The 20,367-nt window shown below is 37.6% G+C and overlaps 1 protein-coding gene across 2 annotated transcripts; it reads left to right on the forward strand.

Moving 5' to 3' along the window:
• Window positions 1-9,815: 9,815 nt before the first annotated feature.
• LOC107779586 (uncharacterized) lies at window positions 9,816-20,292 on the forward strand. 2 transcript variants are annotated; one of them, XM_016600038.2, is made up of 12 exons: window positions 9,816-9,958; window positions 11,094-11,352; window positions 11,459-11,520; window positions 17,365-17,590; window positions 17,788-17,846; window positions 17,926-17,979; window positions 18,765-18,882; window positions 19,176-19,222; window positions 19,344-19,370; window positions 19,563-19,644; window positions 19,762-19,898; window positions 19,980-20,292. In XM_016600038.2, the coding sequence occupies exons 1-12, from the start codon at window positions 9,911-9,913 to the stop codon at window positions 20,073-20,075; spliced, it is 1,215 nt and encodes a 404-aa protein (XP_016455524.1). In that variant the 5' UTR covers window positions 9,816-9,910; the 3' UTR covers window positions 20,076-20,292. The 2 variants fall into 2 exon arrangements, with proteins under 2 accessions (XP_016455524.1, XP_016455531.1); XM_016600045.2 differs by having other exon boundaries at window positions 19,563-19,638.
• Window positions 20,293-20,367: the final 75 nt, after the last annotated feature.

The raw sequence follows: 20,367 nt of genomic DNA on the forward strand, positions 1-20,367 counted from the left end.
CCTGATATTATATTTGAATGCATTTAAATGCAATTTGAGTAGTTTGCATTGAGGTTAAGCCAAGCATGGTGTCGATAAAAAATTACTTGGCAATTTTAAAATAATATATACAATATTATATAATAACAATCAACTAATTTAACATTTAATGATTCAAAGAACAAAAAAATTGTATATATAGGGTATTCAAAATTCAAAATATGTGGCTAGAGATATCGATAAACTCAAAATGGAGTCATACTAAAATAAATTTTCACCGACTAAAGAATCATTTAAATTTTTAGATAGCCAGTTAAAGTAAATTTTAAATTAAGGATAATATTTTCACTTGCATCATTATAAAGATAATCATTATTGATATATATATATATATATATATATATATATATATATATATATATATATATATATATATGTATAAAATTTTAGAAATTGGAATTTCAAAATAGAAATATCTTTTGAAAGATAACAACATACCAATTAAAAGTTCAAGTCGTAGTAAAAGAGTCGCGGCGTAACCAAAGAATCATTCATATTATGTCAACCTTTGTGCTTTGCCATAAATACGAGTTATTATTTTACTTTTTTGACTATTTTTAGGTTCCAATGACACCAATGAGAATGGTGCAAGAATAAAATTATCACTACAAGATTTGAGAAAATGTTAGTCATTTTTCATGTAATATTTCTTAATTAATATCTAATGATTATCTATAATTATCTAGAATGTTTAAATTTTAAGGTTATCCATTTCTAAGTCCCCGGCAACGGCGCCAAAAACTTGTTGCGACCAAACACACTCACACAAGTATACGCGGTCGTCAAGTAATAAAGTGACTAAAAGTCGGATGTCGAACCCACGAGGACTTATGATTAACTATTAACTAAATTAGACTATCCCAATTATCTAAACAAGAATTAAACCTAAAAATATTTTATTCTAAACTAATTAAATAAGAAAAATATAAATAATAAACTTTGAACAGAGAAAGAGCAGATTTTAATGATATCAATATAATGAAAACGATCTAGGGTTATGGGCTATCTAACAATCCTATTGTATTCTTCAGTTGAATTGACCGACTAATTTATCTAGCTTATTGGTTGACAGGGTTAATGCTCATAAGAATCTGTCGAGTTCTTACTCGCCTATTCAAGCTAACCTAACGCCTATATGTCTATGGAGTTAGAATCAACAAGAACGCATTTATAATTCCTGTAAATCAACCAAGCAAGGCAATTAGGTATATGTCTATCCTAACCACGAATCCGTTCCCCGATGCCCGAGTTCAAGAACTTACCCTACTCAATCCTATATGCAATATAGAATTCTCACTTTCGAGTTCAATTCTAGATTCGTAGATAATATTCAATTGGTGATGAAGCAATTAAATAATTAAGTGCAAGATTGAATAAATAAACTAATATGATAAATCAAGAGGTCAAAATCAATATCCGAATAACAATAGTCATGAAAGAACCACAACCCTAGAACGTGAAGTTTAGCTCCACATAGACATGGTAGCCAAACAACAAATCATATAAAGAAACATAAAAATTACTAAGTTTGGTGGGAGAAAGATGGAACTTGATGAATTCCGGCCTCCACAGCTTTGTCGTGGCTTTTTTCCTCCTTCCCAATATGTTAGATGACCTAAAAGAGGCGTTTTTGGCTTATATATTGCGTACCAAAGTCGTGGGCCAAAGTTCTCCTATTTCTAATCCAAATCAGCTTCAGGGATTGATGCTAGGGTGGATGCGTCGCATCCACCTCGTCCTCCACTTCTCAGCTTCGCATGCTAGGGTGGACGCGACGCATCCACCCTTCTCTTCTACTTCCCAGTCTCGGATGCTATGGCGGACGCTATGGGCCGACTTCACTGCTAAGGGTGCACGAAAGATGTAGTTTTTCTAGGTTGGATGCGACGCATCCAACCCTTCTTCCTCTGGCTAGACCACCTTTTCTTCATATTTTGCACTCCAAACACCTTAAATCGTCACACATAACTTAATTAGTCATAAAACCAATAATTAAACCATGTTGGGAATTTTAAAGATCAAATAACATCAAGAAGTGATTAAAACATGGGTAAAGTAACATCAACACATATCGAAATATGCCAAACATCACTACCCCACACTTAAACCTTTGTTCGTCCTCGAACAAACCATCCTATAGTAGACGAAACAAAATTAAGCTCTTATCATTCAAAGCACACTGCACCTATGACCATGGTTATTTGCAACAATTAGGCTCTAGACTATGCATCAACACACTTCCCTTTTCTTATGCCCTTCTTTAAACATATTCGAACAAAGACAACATGCTCACAACAATCCTAACCTCAAAAACCGACTCAATGTCACAATGCACTCATGGCTTGAACAACCAACATCATAGAGAAGTCTAATAACGTTACCTATCCCTAGTGAAACCATGTGCCCTCACAACAAAAGCAGAGAGAGTAGAATCAATCCACACATTCGAATCTCATGCTCACAAAGAAAATCGCTCACTCTCACAAAAGAAGTCACATGCATGTAGTTGGTACCATAAGCTTGCCCTTAATGTAAATCTCTACTAATATAAGCTCGCTCGATCTAAAATCAATTAGGACTTTTTCATGGTTGTAATGTGGGCTAAGGTACGGGTAGGATATATTTAAGGAATAGTGACTCACCCTCCTAAGCACTTTAACACACCATCAAATAACTTAAGCGCGAATTCTTCAACACCCTTTCAATTTCACCAATAATATCACTTCAAACAATATTTCCTCTTTCTTTAAGCACTACTTTAATTCATACCCACTAGCAAGAACAAGACAACAATTTATTCATTTATATTTTTCTTTCTTTTTTTTTTCTCAGATTTTTCTCTTTTTTTTTTTCCACTTTCCGCTAGTGGTGTATTATTTTACAAAATAAGTGCACCCTTCTTTCTTTCATTGGTTCCACTCAAAAGTCACCCCACACTTAGTCCCTTCTTACTTCTTTTAGCGCTCATCTAACAATTAAAGTGCTTTAAGAGGTAAAAGGATCAAAACAATGTCAATTAAGAATAAAAAGGGTATAAGCTTGTAATGTGGGTACCAAATAAAAGGTCTACAGGCTCAAAAGGGTTAACTAGGGATAGATTTTATTTGTGATAAGCAATAAGCTCAAAAAGATCAAAGAAAGCCTAAAATCATTTTTCAAACCGAGCATCACCTAAAATTTCGCTTCAACTCACATACTGGGCAAGTTCTAGACACAAGTACACTACATGGACTACACAAAAAACCTCACCACACATGGCACATGACTCACTAAGGACGATCACATTCCGACTCTCAAACAATGCAAGTATTCACGGAGCAACGAGATATTAAGCATTAAGCGCAAAGTGAACACAAGTCAAGAAAATGAGAAATAGGCGCCACAAAACATGCTATCCATTTTAACAAGGCATCATCAATAATTTCAGAGTGAGAAGGGAAGATATTACATATGTAAAAGCCTAAATATGCCATTATCAACCAAGTCAAGGTCACCTAGGTTCATCATTCTTCCTCCTTTTATTCCCTACATTCCTACTCTACTCTAAAAAGAAAATAAAATTACCCGGTTCAAACTACATCCCATGGAAAAGAACCGAAGCACAAAGAAAAACCATAGGGGATTATTACTACCTAAAGAAAGCTAAAAGACATATTTTGAATTTTTGTTTAGACTTTAATCCCTCAAGAAAACTGTCTAGGAGATCAATCGTCGGGAAAAGTCCAATTTTTCTACTTTTTTTTTTTTTTTTTCACAAAAGCTACTACACTTAAGAATGAGTACTACAACTAAGCTAAAATAGCACAGAAACTCATCCAAACGATCTCCTCACCCCACACTTAAAATTTTGCAATGTCCTCAATGCACATTATAAATAATAAGAGGGTAAACGAGACTCCCTGGTAGGCCAAAGGCCGAAGCAATAGCGGCTCACGAGGTACTCAGACTTCCCCCAGGCATCGTCCTTTGTGTGGGCACCCCACACTTAGTCCTCACCATCTAGCTCGCTTTTGCACTCTTCTAATGGCTTTGCTTCCTATGCTCATAATCCTACAAAACAAAAATAAATACTACAAAATAATAAAAATAAAATAAAATAAAAAGTAAACAAAAATAAAAGAAAGCAGTAACGCTGGGTTGCCTCCCAACAAGCGCCTGATTTAACGTAGCGGCACGACGTGAACCACTTTTTGCCTCCACCTCGAACTTAGGAATTGAGCCCCTAACATGGCATCCAGTTTGCGGCTATGCTCCAGTGGTGGGGCTACAAAGATAACCAGGCCAAGTAATAAATTTTTCACTCTACACTTCTCGGCCTTTAGATGAGGAATGTATTTTTTGCTTTTTGGCATGACAAATTCAAAAATATAGGCATCATGTTCTTCTTCCATTGACTCCTCCAAAGGCTTAGATGACTCGATTTCCATGTCATCATCCAAATACAATGTCGAAAAATGTTTAGAATGAGGACCAACACGCCCCAACTTTAGAATTGTATTACTATTTATATCCTCATATGTGCACACATTAGAGTCTTCAAATATAACATTATCTGCTACCTCGCATGGCTCTAGTGTACTTTTCTCAACATGGGCATCATCAACAGAAATATGCTCGAATGATTGGCTCTCCACTTTTAGCTCCTCAATTTGGCGTATAAGCTCCTTTTCAGCTTCTGACAACTCATTACTATTTTGTTGGGCGATAGACGCAACAACCTTTGCATTTAATTTATCTTGCAAGTCGTGAATAGTAGTGACAAATTTATAGATCCCTTGTCCCAGTTTAGATCTTCCCTCTATAAAGTGTCTCATCCCATCAGTAAGTTCCTCATGTTGAGCTTCATATATTTCTAACTTTTCAGCCTGTTCTGCCAGCCAAGTTTGGCTCAAAATCTCCTCTTTTTCAAAAATTTTCTCTTGCTGGTACTCGCTCTCTTCATTCAATTCTTCCATATTGGCCTTCATTCTTTTCATATCTTTTTTGAGTTCATCCTGTTGCTCTGCTACTTGCCTCAGAATATCCCTAATATATGCATCAGGCTCCATATCCTGCACTTCATTGCCCCTATCAAACTCAGAAATATCATTAGAAAGATCATAATAAGGGCTCAGAGAAGGATGAACAAAATTAGGACAACCATCCCAATGGCCATCTTGACCACCACACATATTACAAATATTCCACTCAAAGGATTGAGATTGTGCGCACAACTCGCTCCTGGGAACATTCTGACAATTTTTCCACCAGTGGGGTCCTCCACAATATGGACAAGGATCATCAAAATAAGAATAACCATCATTCGAACAATTTTTATTCCAAGATGCCATGCTAAAATAAATAAAAAATACTAACTAAAATAAAATAATAAAAAAACATGAATAGATAAAAAAATGTCTAATCTAGAAAAATAGCAAATTTCTAAGTCCCCGGCAATGGCGCCAAAAACTTGTTGCGGCCAAACACACTCACGCAAGTATATGTGGTCGTCAAGTAATAAAGTGACTAAAAGTCGGATGTCGAACCCACGAGGACTTATGATTAACTATTAACTAAATTAGACTATCCCAATTATCTAAACAAGAATTAAACCTAAAAATATTTTATTCTAAACTAATTAAATAAGAAAAATATAAATAATAAACTTTGAACAGAGAAAGAGCAGATTTTAATGATATCAATATAATGAAAACGATCTAGGGTTATGGGCTATCTAACAATCCTATTGTATTCTTCAGTTGAATTGACCGACTAATTTATCTAGCTTATTGGTTGACAGGGTTAATGCTCATAAGAATCTGTCGAGTTCTTACTCGTCTATTCAAGCTAACCTAACGCCTATATGTCTATGGAGTTAGAATCAACAAGAACGCATTTATAATTCCTGTAAATCAACCAAGCAAGGCAATTAGGTATATGTCTATCCTAACCACGAATCCGTCCTCCGATGCCCGAGTTCAAGAACTTGCCCTACTCAATCCTATATGCAATATAGAATTCCCACTTTCGAGTTCAATTCTAGATTCGTAGATAATATTCAATTGGTGATGAAGCAATTAAATAATTAAGTGCAAGATTGAATAAATAAACTAATATGATAAATCAAGAGGTCAAAATCAATATCCGAATAACAATAGTCATGAAAGAACCACAACCCTAGAACGTGAAGTTTAGCTCCACATAGACATGGTAGCTAAACAACAAATCATATAAAGAAACATAAAAATTACTAAATTTGGTGGGAGAAAGATGGAACTTGATGAATTCCGGCCTCCACAGCTTTGTCGTGGCTTTTTTCCTCCTTCCCAATATGTTAGATGGCCTAAAAGAGGCGTTTTTGGCTTATATATTGCGTTCCAAAGTCGTGGGCCAAAGTTCTCCTATTTCTAATCCAAATCAGCTTCAGGGATTGATGCTAGGGTGGATGCGTCGCATCCACCTCGTCCTCCACTTCTCAGCTTCACATGCTAGGGTGGACGCGACGCATCCACCCTTCTCTTCTACTTCCCAGTCTCGGATGCTATGGCGGACGCTATGGGCCGACTTCACTGCTAAGGATGCACGAAAGATGTAGTTTTTCTAGGTTGGATGCGACGCATCCAACCCTTCTTCCTCTGGCTAGACCACCTTTTCTTCATATTTTGCACTCCAAACACCTTAAATCGTCACACATAACTTAATTAGTCATAAAACCAATAATTAAACCATGTTGGGAATTTTAAAGATCAAATAACATCAAGAAGTGGTTAAAATATGGGTAAAGTAACATCAACACATATCGAAATATGCCAAACATCAGTTAACATCAAATATCAAAATGGAGTCATACTGAAAAAAAAAGTCATTGGCTAAAGAATTTTTTAAATTTTTAGATAGCCGACTAAATGAATTTTGAATTAAGGATAATATTTTCACTTACAGTATTATAAAAATAATTATTATTTTAGAAACTGAACTAAAATAAAAAATATGTTTTGAAAGATATCAACACATAAGAGTTCAAGTAGTAGTATCAAAAGAGTCCGTCATAGTCTCAACCTTTGATTATTTTGCCATAAATATGAGTTATTATTTTGCTTTCTGACTATTTTTAGGATCCAATAACACATGCGAGAATGGTACCAAAAAAGAAAAATAGCATTATAATTAGGAGATTTGAGAAATGGTTAATCTTTTTCATGTAGTGTTTCTTAATTAATACCCAATGGTTATCTATATTTATCGATAAGATTTAAATTTTAAGATTATTTACATATAATCTAAATAACTCAAATATTTAATATGGTTAGTGTAATACTAATTAATGTTAAAAGATGAATTTTTTAATATGTGTAAAAACAACAACAAAAAAAAAACAGAGGAAGTAACTCATTCAAACCTATCTCTATCAAAATTTTAAAAATATAAAATTTGATTTTTTTATTAACTAATATATAATTATAAATTATAGGCAAAAAGGCCTCCTGGTCACTTAAACTTGCACCCGATTGTCATCCCGGTAAATAAACTTATAACTTTTCCATTTAGATATTCAAAGTTAAGAGAATAAGTATTATTAAATACCTCTGACGGTTGACCATGCTTGTGTGGCAACGCCGTATGTGATGTGGCAATAGTGCGTACCAATCACGCAAATTAGACGCGTAAATTTACTTTACTGAAATAAAAAATACTATAAAAAGACAGAAACTAAAAATGAAAAGAAAAGCCCAAATGCCTCCAGGTACACCCATGTCATCACAATCCTCTTATCTCTTCCTTTTTCTTTTATTTTTTCCGTTAACACTTCCCCTTTCCTTCCAATTTTTCTTTTGTCTTGACACAAAAGAAAAATCTTTTCCTCTTCCTCTGTATGTTCCGTCGTTCATAGTTCCAAAGCAAAAAAAAATTGAACTTAAAATTAAATCAATAAAATCCATAGTATTTCACAACAAAGGAATCAAAACTTTAAATATGAGCAACATAGCAGCAGGTTGTGACTTATCGGTGACGATATTCTCGCCAGACGGCAAAGTATTTTAGATCGAATATGCTGGCAAAGCTATCGATAACAGTGAAAATGAGTTATTTAGTGGTATTTAAAGGTTCTATGGTTGAGTCACACATTGACCATTGAAAATGATGGCTTGGGGGTTTGGCGGGCTCTTGGCATAGCTATGCAGATGATTTAATGGGCGAAAAATCCTATGACAATCATTCACTCCATTTGAGCAGACTCCATTTGAGAAGAACAATTGAAAATGTAGAGTTCTTTGACAGAGACGACTGAAAATGAGTGTTTTAGGGTCTTTTCAAAAATGACACGTGGCGGGTTTTAATTCGTTTATTGCTGACTGGGTTGCCACGTTTGTGAAATTGTAATGCACGCGCTATGATTCAATGGTCGGAGGTGTTTATTAGTTCACTTATGCTCAAGTTGAAGTGTTCATATAGGAATTTTGAAAGTTAGGGGGCCTTTTTGCCTAAATTATATATTTTTGAGGCCTAACATCTTGTTTGGATGGTTGTTACACATCGTTTCATAATGTATCGTATTGTATTGTACTGTATCGTTTGATGAATACAATATTTGGATAGATTGTATCGTTTATCGTTGTTTAATGATATCATGCACCAGCAATATGAAGAATAAATTTGCAATAATATAAAGAAAAATTATGATACAAGATAAATTTATTATATAAAAATGTAGGATAAATGATAAAATAAAATTAGTTAATAATGAAAGGTGAGATGAGAGAAAAAGACAAGATAACGACGCAACCACACCAAATCAGTCGTTACATAAAGTGGCATATTTCATCGTTATGTAACGACGAATTTAACGATACGCAATAAAATTTAAGTAACAATCAAAACAAATATAGTATTTAAAGTAACAATATACAATACAATAGGTAACAATAGCGGTGTCAATGGATATTTGAAAATCGACTAAACCGACTGAACCGAACTGACTTTTAGGTTTCTATTAATAAAATCGTAGGTTTTTATAAAATCTACAACCGTACCAATAATTAGGGTAGATTTTTTATTGTATGAAAATAAACCGAAAAAAATACTGAACCGTACCGAATAAATTTATATGTGAAAAATATATATGTTAAGTTTAAAAATAATAATTAAAATTTTTCTTGGGCCTAAGAATTATAAAAATTGTTACAAGCCCACAAGTAATTAAAATCAAAATCCTAATTCCCAAACCTAATATGTTACTCTTAGTGAAATTAAATTATTTCGAACATATTCACTAGCAAGATACAAAGTATTATAGCGGTTATGAGTAGCAAACTACAATGTATTGAATTTGTTTTCTTTCATATAATATATATTTATTTTTTTAAATATTTAATCTTCTATAAACTTTATTTACGAGTCTCACGCTCTCAGCTTAGTTAATATTTTTCTACTCGCGTGATTTATCTTTTCTTTATCTTTGTTTAGTTTTTTTTACAATGTTGTAGAGTAGTTGATGGATCTATACTCTGGCCATCTTTCATATTTTCTTAAATCATCACCATTTAAACAGTAAAATTATTTAGAGAGCTTTGCTAATTCCAATGAAAATATGTATATTATGATATTTTATTTTTACTAGTAATTTTTACGTGATATTTTAAAAAATATCGAAAATTAACTGAACAGTACCGATAATGAAGAGAAACTGACCTGATTGAGACGGTTTCGAAAAGTCTAATTTTAGTTATACATAGTATAGAATAATCAAAAAATTGGTATGATACAAATTTTATAAAATAACCGGACGAGCTGAACCATTAACCATTGAAACAAGCTGTAACGCAAGGGTTTGGCCTGCCTTACCCTAGAGCCGCCCTTGCATCCACTGAAATTATTGTCAAAACCTCAAAAAATGAGCGACTCAAGAGAAGAATCTCCAGACTGGCTCCGCTCTTTTCAGGTATATATGTTTTGTTTACCTTGCAATTCATACATTTTTGCGCGCTGTGCGGTGCTCGGAATCGATTCTATGCAATGACTCACTGCTTAATTAATTGAACATTTCCTTGTCGTATGACTGAGTTTAAAACGCTTTTGATTGCTAATGTATCGTTGCTATCACTTCGGATTAATGTTCCATATTGCTTCTAGACAGAACCGGATTCAAGTACATAGGTGTAGTAAATAGTGCACCCATTGTACCTTTGTGGTAATCGGTGCTAAATTTAGTGTAAATATTTATTGAAAAAAACTTTCTGGACTAGATATAGAGGTCAAGCTGAAGGAATTAGGTGCAGACTCACTAGTCATTCACTCACGATTACTTAGAGCCCGTTTGGACATAAGAAATTTTTTCCTTTTTTTCAAAAAATTTTCACTTTTTTTCGAAATCAGCTTTGTTCATAAAATTTTCAATTTTCACTTGAAGATGCATTTTGGAATTTTTCGAAATTTTGAAAAACTCCAAAAAGCTTTTTTTCAAAATTTTCACTCAAATTACTCACAAAACTTCAAAAACAACCCAAAATTATATTCATGTCCAAACATAACTCTAATTTTCAAATACTATTTTCACTTGAAAAACTTTTTCACTTTTTTTTTGGAATTTTACAATTCTTATGTCCAAACGCCCACTTAGTTGCATCCCTCAGGGGCAGAGCTATGTAAAGCCAAGGGGGTTCAATTGAATCCCCTTCATCGAAAATTTTTACTGCACAAATAGGGAAAAAACGAGTTTTTCTTAGTTTATATATAAACTGTTGAGTTCCCTTGACATGAGGGAAGATTCAAGTGTAGTGGCGAAGGGGTTTAAAAATTGCTTCAGGTCATAAGTTCAAGTTTTAAGTGTGACATTCTAGTATCTTTTTCTAAATTCCTGGCTCCGCCATTGCATCCGATCCAGCTTTTGGTTGGTGTTAATTATTGTCAAGGTTGATAATATAGGATCATTATTGAAGTATAAGACTGTTATTTTGAAGTTTATTCATTCTCCATGTACGTTTGTTGAAAGCGTGTGCATTGTTTAGTTATTATTTGTTTGCTGTTGTACCATTTTCCTGGCAATAACCAAGAAATCTACTGTTAAATTCAAGCAGGCGCCTGCTCGGATAACCTTATCGTCCGGATCTGAATCTCCCTTAGATAACAGCCGTCTAAGTGATGATGAGGATAGCGTCAATCTTAGTAAACTGTTTCAGAAGGATAAAGCATCACTTTCAGAGGCCAAAAGCAGTCAGGATGGGGAGGAATGTCAGCTCAACAAGATGTCTGAAGTAAATTCTCCAATTAAAAATGCAAAAGTAGATCACACACCTACTAGGAAGAGAAAGAAGGAAAATCAGAGTGAAAAAGAAGGTATTTAGCTAATCCATTCTACCAAGTGATTCAACTGCATCAGCTTGAAAGTGAGAAATTTAAGATGATAGGACCAGTAAAGATCTTCTCTTTCCCAATGGTACAGGAAAAAGCACGGACAAGGTATTTACAAAGAGAAGAGCGCTAGAGAAGGCTTTTACAGATAAAGTAAGCAGCTTCCTATCAGCTGTCTTTATTCTTTAATTTACTGAATTAACATCAGTCGTGGAAGTTTAACTTTTATAATTGACAGAGAAAATATGGATAGTGAGTGTAATACTTAAAGAATGCTAAAGCAGCCACTACATTGTTCGACTTGTGCGATTCCCCTTGATGCTATGTATTTGCTTATGCAGCTTAAATGAGACCCTTGATCTTTGCTTTTATGTTTGTTTATGCCCCTAGCTCTTGCTGGCTTTATACCAGTCATACTTTGGAGATGGTGCAGTCAATAATTGCTCCATTGATAGACATCAATACATCAGACACAAGAGAATAGGGACTTCAACAGCCTGTCAGTCAAATATTTAGTCATTTTCTGGTAAATGAAGAGTAAATGGCTAAAAGAGCCTAGATCTATCAGTACTATTATAGTTTTTTGATAGAGCAATTATTCTCCTAAAATTGTTCTTGTAAGCATTCACTCTGGAAAATGACAGCGATGTAGCCCGAAAATGCATATCTAGTTTAGCATAATATATTTCTTGATAGTATTCTCTCCTTATGAAGCAAAAGATGTCCACTAGCTAGCAGTTAAGTTTGGGTGGAAATACTGTTCTAGGCTCCAGGAACAGCCTAGTAGTTCAAACCTCTTAGTATGCTAGAATGATGCAAGTGTTTTTTTTTTGATAAGGTAAATTGTATTAATCAAAAGGGAGAGAACTCCCGTATACACGAAGTATACCAAAGACGTAGAGAATTTACATCAGAACATGATTCTCTACAAAAAAAACGCCCAATCTTCTATACAAGTAGGGGCTAAATGAGTGCACCAAAAAGCGATCAAAGATAAAAGACTATTCTTAAGATGTGAAAAAGGAGACTCAATCTCCTCAAAAGCTCTCCTATTTCTCTCCCCCCATACTACTCACATGAGAGCTAACGGGGCGAACTTCCACGCCTTCTGCTTTCTTCTTCTTCGAAAACCGCCCCGGCTATGTAATATTTCCTTTACAGTGCTTGGCATCACCCATTGAACACCAAAAAGATTCAGGATTGCCCTCCACAGAGCAGAGGACACAGGGCAATGCAACATAAGGTGATCAACTTATTCCCCTGAGCTTTTGCACATGTAGCACCAACTAACAAGTGTAATTCCCCTCTTTCGGAGATTTTCAGCAGTCAAGATCACTCTCCTTGCCGCTAGCCATGCAAAAAAGCACACCTTCGTGGGCGCCTTAGGAATCCAGATCGAGGAGTATGGAAAAGTGGTCTCCTCTCTCACCAACATACTCTGGTAAAAGGACTTTACGTTGAACAAACCATCGCCACGCAAGCCCCATCTCCAAGAGTCACAGGATGGCTGAAGCCTGTCTTGCCCGTATAGCAGCGCCAACAAAACTTGGAGCTCCGCAGTCTCCCAATCTTGCATGTTCCTCCTGAATGAGAGGTCCCATACTAACCCCCTTCAAGCTCCTTGCGAATCTGTTGGACCATCAGTTCTTTGTGGTTTGAAACTCTGAAGACGTGGGGGAAGAAGACCTTGAGAGTATCCTCTCCACACCACCTATGATTCCAAAAGCTGATTCTCCTTCCATCTCCCACCCTGTAAGTGATGTTGCCACTGAATGCTTTCCAATTCTTCATGATACTCCTCCACATGCCACACCCGAAAGGTGTTGTGATCGCCTTGGTCCTCCAACCCCCTCCCGTTGAGTCGTACTTTTCTACTATGACCTCCCTCCATAGAGCATGCTCTTCTACCCCGAATCTCCACAACCACTTCCCCATTAAAGCTCTATTAAAAACCCTAAGATCTTTCACTCCAAGTTCACCCCACTTCTTTGGGGAAGTGACTGTCTGCCAATTCACTAGATGAAACTTTCTAGTTCCATCCGCCGCATCCCACAGAAAGTTCCTTTGAAGTCGCTCCAGTTTTTCTGTGATGCTCACCGGTGCTTGCAACAGTGATAAGTAATAGGTGGGCATACTCGATAAAGTGCTTTTGATAAGCACTTCCTTACTTCCTTTTGACAAATACCATTTCTGCCACCCTGCTAATCTTTTTTCAACCCGTTCGATCACTGGATTCCAAACTGTAGTATCCTTATATGAAGCGCCCAAAGTGAGACCCAGGTAAGTAGTGGGAAGGGAACCCACCTTGCATCTGAGAACACCAGACAAGGCATCAATATTAGTAACCACACCTACCGGGAAAATCTCACACTTGCCGATGTTGATTTTGAGTCCTGATACTAACTGAAACCACTGCAGGACCTGCTTCAGGCAGGTCAACTGATTCATGTCGGCATCATAGAAAACCAGTGTGTCATCCGCAAAAAGCAAATGTGAGACTCTTTGGGCACTGAGCACCCCAATCGGAGCTGAGAATCCTCTCAAGAAACCTCCGCCCGCCGCACGATCCATCATCTTGCTCAGAGCATCCATCACTAGAATGAATAACATGGGGATAGGGGATCACCTTGTCTGAGACCCCTGGAGCTGCCAAAGAAACCACACGGGCTACCATTAACCAGGACAGAGAATCTGACTGAGGAAATGCAGAACTTTATCCATCCCCTCCATCTTTCCCCAAACCCCATCCGCATCATAATGAATTCCAGGAGCTCCCAATTGACATGGTCGAAAGCCTTCTCAAGATCCAACTTGCATAGTAAGCCGGGTTCTCTATCTTTCCTTCTGGAGTCTACAAGTTCATTTGCCACCAAGGCAGTATCCAGTATCTGCCTACCTTCCACAAACGCATTCTGGGAGGACGAAACAGTCATGTCAAGTACCTTCTTAAATCTGTTGGAAAGCACTTTAGAAATAATCTTGTAAATGCTCCCCACGAGACTAATAGGCCTGTAGTCTCTGATACAAGATGCACCTTCTTTCTTAGGCACAATAGTAATAAAGGAAGCATTGATACTTCTCTCGAAAACACCATTCGCATGGAAGTATTCAATGGCTTCCATCAACTCCTCCTTGATGGTGTCCCAGAAGAACTGAAAGAAAGCCAAGGAGAAACCATCAGGCCCGGGGGCCTTATCACCAGCACAACACGACACAGCCTCGTGCACCTCCTCCTCCTCGAAAGCCCTTTCTAGCCACTCGCTGTCTCCCTCCCCTATATGGTTGAACTCTACTCCCCCCAAAGTCGGCCTCCAACTAACTTCCTCTTTATATAAGTTCTCATAAAACCCCGTTATCGCCCCTTTTACCTCCTCCTCTCCCTCAATCCTCACCCCATCCACAACTAAAGACTCTATGAAGTTTCTCCTTCGATTTGCGATCGCCACCCTATGGAAAAACTTGGTATTCGAATCCCCCCTCCTTTAACCAGAGCACCCTCGATTTTTGCCGCCAACTAGTCTCCTGAGCTATTGCTAACTCGACTATTTCCCTCTTAACCTCCTCCAATCTCTCTTTCTCAGATTCGTCTAACTCCCCCGCCCCTTCCCCTCTTTCTAAGTCCCCCAATTCATGCATAAGCTCCCTCATTTTAACCTCTACCCTCCCCAAAACCTTCTTATTCCACCTAATAATATCTCCCTTTAGCAATTTGAGTTTCTTCGAAAGACGGTATGAAGGTGACCCTGATACCCCGTAGCCTGTCCACATTTCTTTCACCTTGTCCCCGAATCCTGGCACTTTCAACCACATATTTTCGAATCGGAAGGGAGCACGCACCCCCTCCCTCTGCATCCATCTAGCAAAATAGGCAAATGATCTGAAGTCAACCTGGGTAAAGGAATCTGCAGCACATTCGGCACCAGCTCATCCCATGAGGGAGATGTCAGGAATCTATCAAGTCTAGACCTTGAGTTGGAATCCTCCGCCCTGGCCCAAGTAAACTTTTCCCCTGACAGAGGAAGGTCATTGAGAAAGTGATCATTGATGAAGTCAGAAAACTCCTCCATGGCCCTCGAAATCACACTGCACCCTAATCTCTCCTCCGGAAATCTAATAGTGTTAAAGTCTCCCCCTAGAACCCATGGAATGTCCCATTCCCCCATAATATTGGCCAGTTCCTCCCAGAAAGACACCTTGGACCCTTCCCCTACCGGCCCATACACTCCCCCAAATCCCCACTCTACCCCACTCACTCTATCTTTGACAAGAGCTGCCAAAGAGAAAACTCCTTTCCTAATCTCCTTTACCTCCAAGCTTCTATCATCCCACATGAGTAGAATGCCCCCGGCACTTCCCGCTGCTGGGACCCAATCATATTTCACCCAACTACCTCCCCAGACACTTCTCACGATCGCATCCGACAAAACTTTCATTTTGGTCTCCTGAAAACAAACTAGGTTGGCACCCCACTCCCTAACTCCCATTTTGATGATGGCCCTTTTGTTTGGGTCATTCATCCCCCTGACATTCCATGAAAGGATCTTAACTTCCATAAGCAACAATAGCCCCCATTTCCCCACCCCTCCTAACCGAGGTCCCTTTCTCCATGTCACACACTCGACCCCTTCTCTGATACACCATTACATCCCCTATTTTATTTTGATTAGCACCTTTACCCAACTTCCTCCCCGCGCCTTCGTAACAAGGTTGTTTCTCAATATCCCTCAACAGTTCTAGCATCCTATCTTCCTTCCCTTCAAAAGAAATACCTAAGAACTTCCCAAAGTTTAATAGTTTATCCTCCATCCATAAGGACATATCCCCTTCTCCAATCCGTGACAAAATTGGACATGCGTCTTCTGTAATTACCTTTTCCTTGCCCCTACCGGAGGAATGCAAGGCCATAGCATTGCTAGTAATAGGAATTCTGAGTGCCGGGTGGATTACGTCGTTTCTTTGAGAGGCACCAACCTCAGGAATTAATGCCTCTCTTGGAGGAGATTGTATTGTAACCTCAGAACATCTAAGCACAGTGGGAGATGAGGGGGCGATGGAGCTGGGTCCATCAGAGGCGGGGGGCCATGGAATAACACCGCCAGCTTTAGCCGGTGCTGCCCCTGGAACAGTGGCCGAAGAGGGGCACAAGTCCCTAGTGCTTGGTGAAGAAATAACACTGTGTGAGGCATCATTGGCAGAAGAAGGAGGAGTGACTGCTCCCATATGTTTAGGAGCCTTAACGGACGCAGCTTGATATGGCCCTTTGGATCGATTCTAATAGAATTGGAAAAAGTTGCTGGGCCCATGTGTGGAGGCCCAGGACTATGCTTGCTGAAATCTTTTCCGACCCTATGATTGTTAAGAGAGTACCGACCCATTCTACCTTTCCAGCCCGCATCACTAACCCATTCACGTCTTTTCCTCCTGATAAAATTTTGTCTTCTTCTCCCAAAATCAAACCTCCCGTCACTTCTCGATCTACCGTCTGTTTCCAGCTTAATCCACTGATCCGGTGAGCCCTCCCCTCCCCATGCAAGTGTTAACTAGGCAGATTGTAATATTTTGAAATAACTACTCTATCCGGAATTTGTTCTGGGACTAACTTGTGCAGATTAAAACCTTTTGACATATCTCTCCTATAAGAAAAACTATTATTAACAAAAAAACCTTTTGACATATCTCTATCCTTTCCCAATGTAATCTTTTGGAGTCACATAAACACTTTTCTTTTTCTAGGTATCAGTAAAAGGTAGTACGAGTACTTGTCATTAGTTTTGGCAATTGCTGCAAGTGGTGATTTGTTTTGGCCATCCTTATGAAAATTATCACAATATGGTATAGGCATCTCTTTTCCACCTTTTGATCAGTTGCCTGAAGTTTAGCGACATTTGGCTTGATCCTCACAGTCTTCTCCCATACATTTTATTGATAACTTTGATGCAAATACTGTTAACGGCAGTGATCTTAATTCTATCTCAAGCATAATTTTGATTCATGCAGGAACCTAGTCATTCAGTCTTGACGTTGTCATCAGATTCTGAATCTTCTCATGATTGCAGTTCCATAAAAGTGAAGGAAGTCCTTGATAAAGAGTTGCTTATACACGATGCTAAGCCTATAAAAGAAGAAGAAAATGATGTACCTTCTACATCAAAATCTCCAAAGAAAAAGCTGAAGAAAGAGGATCCGGAAAAGAAGAAAAAACTAGAGAGTCAGCTAAAGGAAGGTAAGTCCGCTGTTTCTGGCTTCTGAACATTCTAACCATAACTTAGTATATAAGAGATGAATGGATCTCAAAACATTTGGAGCAAGTGTCTATTTAAGCTTACATTAGGGTTTTGCTCTCTTTATCTTGTAAGAGCTGTTGGTTCTCCTGACATTTTATTTGTTTTTCTTTGTAATATGTTGTTTGAAATGGTATAGAGAAGGAAGACATGGATGCTGTGGAGGAAAATATTCCAGAGAAACAAAGTGTACCAAATGTGAGAAACTTTAGTAATCCTTGATGGATCTTTGTTTATGTTGAATGCTCACTCATTCACTTTTATGATCATTGTGTAGTTGTCATCTTCAAGGCTGCCTTTGGTGCTTCCCGAGAAAGTACAAAGGACAAAGGTAAAGTAAGCAGGGTGTGGTGACTATGTTGGTGTGGAGGTTATTACTATGGTTTGTTTGTTTTTCTCTTTATTCTTTTCCTTTCAGCAAATTTCCTTCTCAAATCTGCTAATAAGTTCAGAGTTTACTAGTTTTCACCCCTTTCAGTTTTTTTGTCCTTTATAACGAAGAAATCCCCGAGTGCGCAACACGATGGATCATGGGCCCGCTCCTCTACCCTTCTCCACTTAAAGACGTTTGTTTGTGGTAGGGTTCGAACTTGTGATGTGCACTTAACCCACACATCATGTGCTGCGCTTACCACTAGTCAAGATCCTGAGGGCACACCCCATTTCAGTTTTTCTCCTGAGCTGAGAAGTTTGTCTAAATGTCAGAGGAAGAGGATATGGTGGCTTATTCCAGTTTGGCATCTAAAAAGTTCACTGTACTAAGTCCAAAACAAAGTCATTTAGGTGACACTAGTTGAATTCTTCCCATTTGCTTAATCTTTTGGGAGGCAAAGTTGCCTTATTTGTGCTGGTGAGAGATAACAGGTATCCGGTAGATTAATGGAGGCGTCCACTAGCTAGCAACACCATTATCAAGAATAAATAAAAAATTTGTGCTTAGGCATTAGCAGGTTGCCACTTCTATGGAATTTTTAACAAGTTGGATGTTGGTACAATTAATGGATTGTTAATATTGTACTTGTTTTTGCTTTTGTTTCTTCTTTCCCCAATCCTCTGTTATTTTCCGTTAATCCTGTGAAGCTTTGCATCACACCTTAGATTCCTTTCTTGACATAGGCACTTGTGGAGTGTGAAGGTGATTCCATAGATCTGAGTGGTGATATGGGTGCTGTTGGGAGGATAGTTATTTCAGACGGTCCATCAGGAAAACATGAAATGCTTTTCGATTTGAAAGGTATAAACATGTTTCTGAAACCTTTGTTTACCAATTTCTTGCAAGTCACTTTCGTGGTTGCTTTTTAATATGTTTCAAACAATCAACATCATTATTGCTCTAGCTTGACAAAATTTATTAATTTGAATCAATATGCTATCATATCACTTTAGCCCATATGTTTAAAGCACATGAAAACACAACCACATTTTCTGCTTTAGGCTTGGGTACTAGCAATTTCCACAAAAGTTTTCTTGTAATCTTATTACTCTGGAAAAGTTTGTTCTGAATGCTTCAGTTCATTTATATCTCAGGAACCATATATAAAACGACAATATTGCCTTCCAGGACGTTTTGTGTGGTATGGCGCTCTTGTCTCTAGCAATTTTCTGCTGTCTTTACCTATCTCCCCCATACACACACATGCACAAATGCACCCACCTCCACATATGTATATCTAATAAAATTGTGCTCTTTTGTAGGTAAGCTTTGGACAGACAGAAGCAAAGGTTTGTTTCTTTGGCTTGCTTACTGATTAATCAGCTATTCTATCCATGGTGTAACTTTAGATTTGCTATTCTGGCAGGGGTTTATGACTTGTCTCTCATTTTACTTTCCATTTTATCAAAGCGTGTCCTAAAATTTTTAGAAATAAGTAAGATTTATGCTGTTAGTTGAATGATTATGTGCTCTCTGATCAGGTGGATGCCATCATGAATGACTTCATACAACTGAAGCCACAATCAAATGTTTACGAAGCTGAAACCATGGTTGAAGGTCAAGGTTCTATCTGAAATATCTGCTTTTATAGAAAGTAGATGTCATATGTCTTCTAGTGTTTCACTTTGGGAACTAAGCCATTTACAGTCCAATTTGAATCGATCCTTCTGACTTTGATAGGGACTCTTGATGGTTTCACATTTGATTCGGACGAGGAGGCTGAAAATTTGCGAAGACCAGCTTCCCAAGGCGACCAGAATGAGAATGTTGATCATCAGATCAATGGAAATGTCAAAGCAAAAGCTAAAAAAGCATCGGTATGCTTTGTTCTTTTTGTTTATCACTGAGAGTTGCTTCAATTTCTAGGTCATATATTGAGATCCAAGCTGTCTCTGCAGGCTACGGAACAAAAGAAGGGCAAGAAGGGAGTGAAGATATCAAATAAAGTTAAAAAGAAACCTCAAGCACCGAAGAAAAGCAAGAGCAAAAAATAAGATATGATTGTACATATTTCATTCATACTTTATGTATTCTCATATTTTCTTTTCCTCTTTTTGTTTCCTGTTTTTCCTGTGCTTTGCCTACACAAATACTAGTCATAAATTTGTAAGAGCTTATAAAAGTAGTCTTAAAAAACGAGAATATTGGTACTGACCAGATCATATTAATTTGCAAGATGTTCACATCGCTGTGGAAAATCCACCATCTCAACCCTAAATATCCCCATATTTCGTTTAGAGGTTCTGTCATCGACGAACTTTAATCTCAGATTTTGATTGCTTTTCC

This window comes from Nicotiana tabacum, chromosome 4 (genome assembly GCF_000715075.1).
Source record: "Nicotiana tabacum cultivar K326 chromosome 4, ASM71507v2, whole genome shotgun sequence".
NCBI classification, from domain to species: domain Eukaryota; kingdom Viridiplantae; phylum Streptophyta; class Magnoliopsida; order Solanales; family Solanaceae; genus Nicotiana; species Nicotiana tabacum.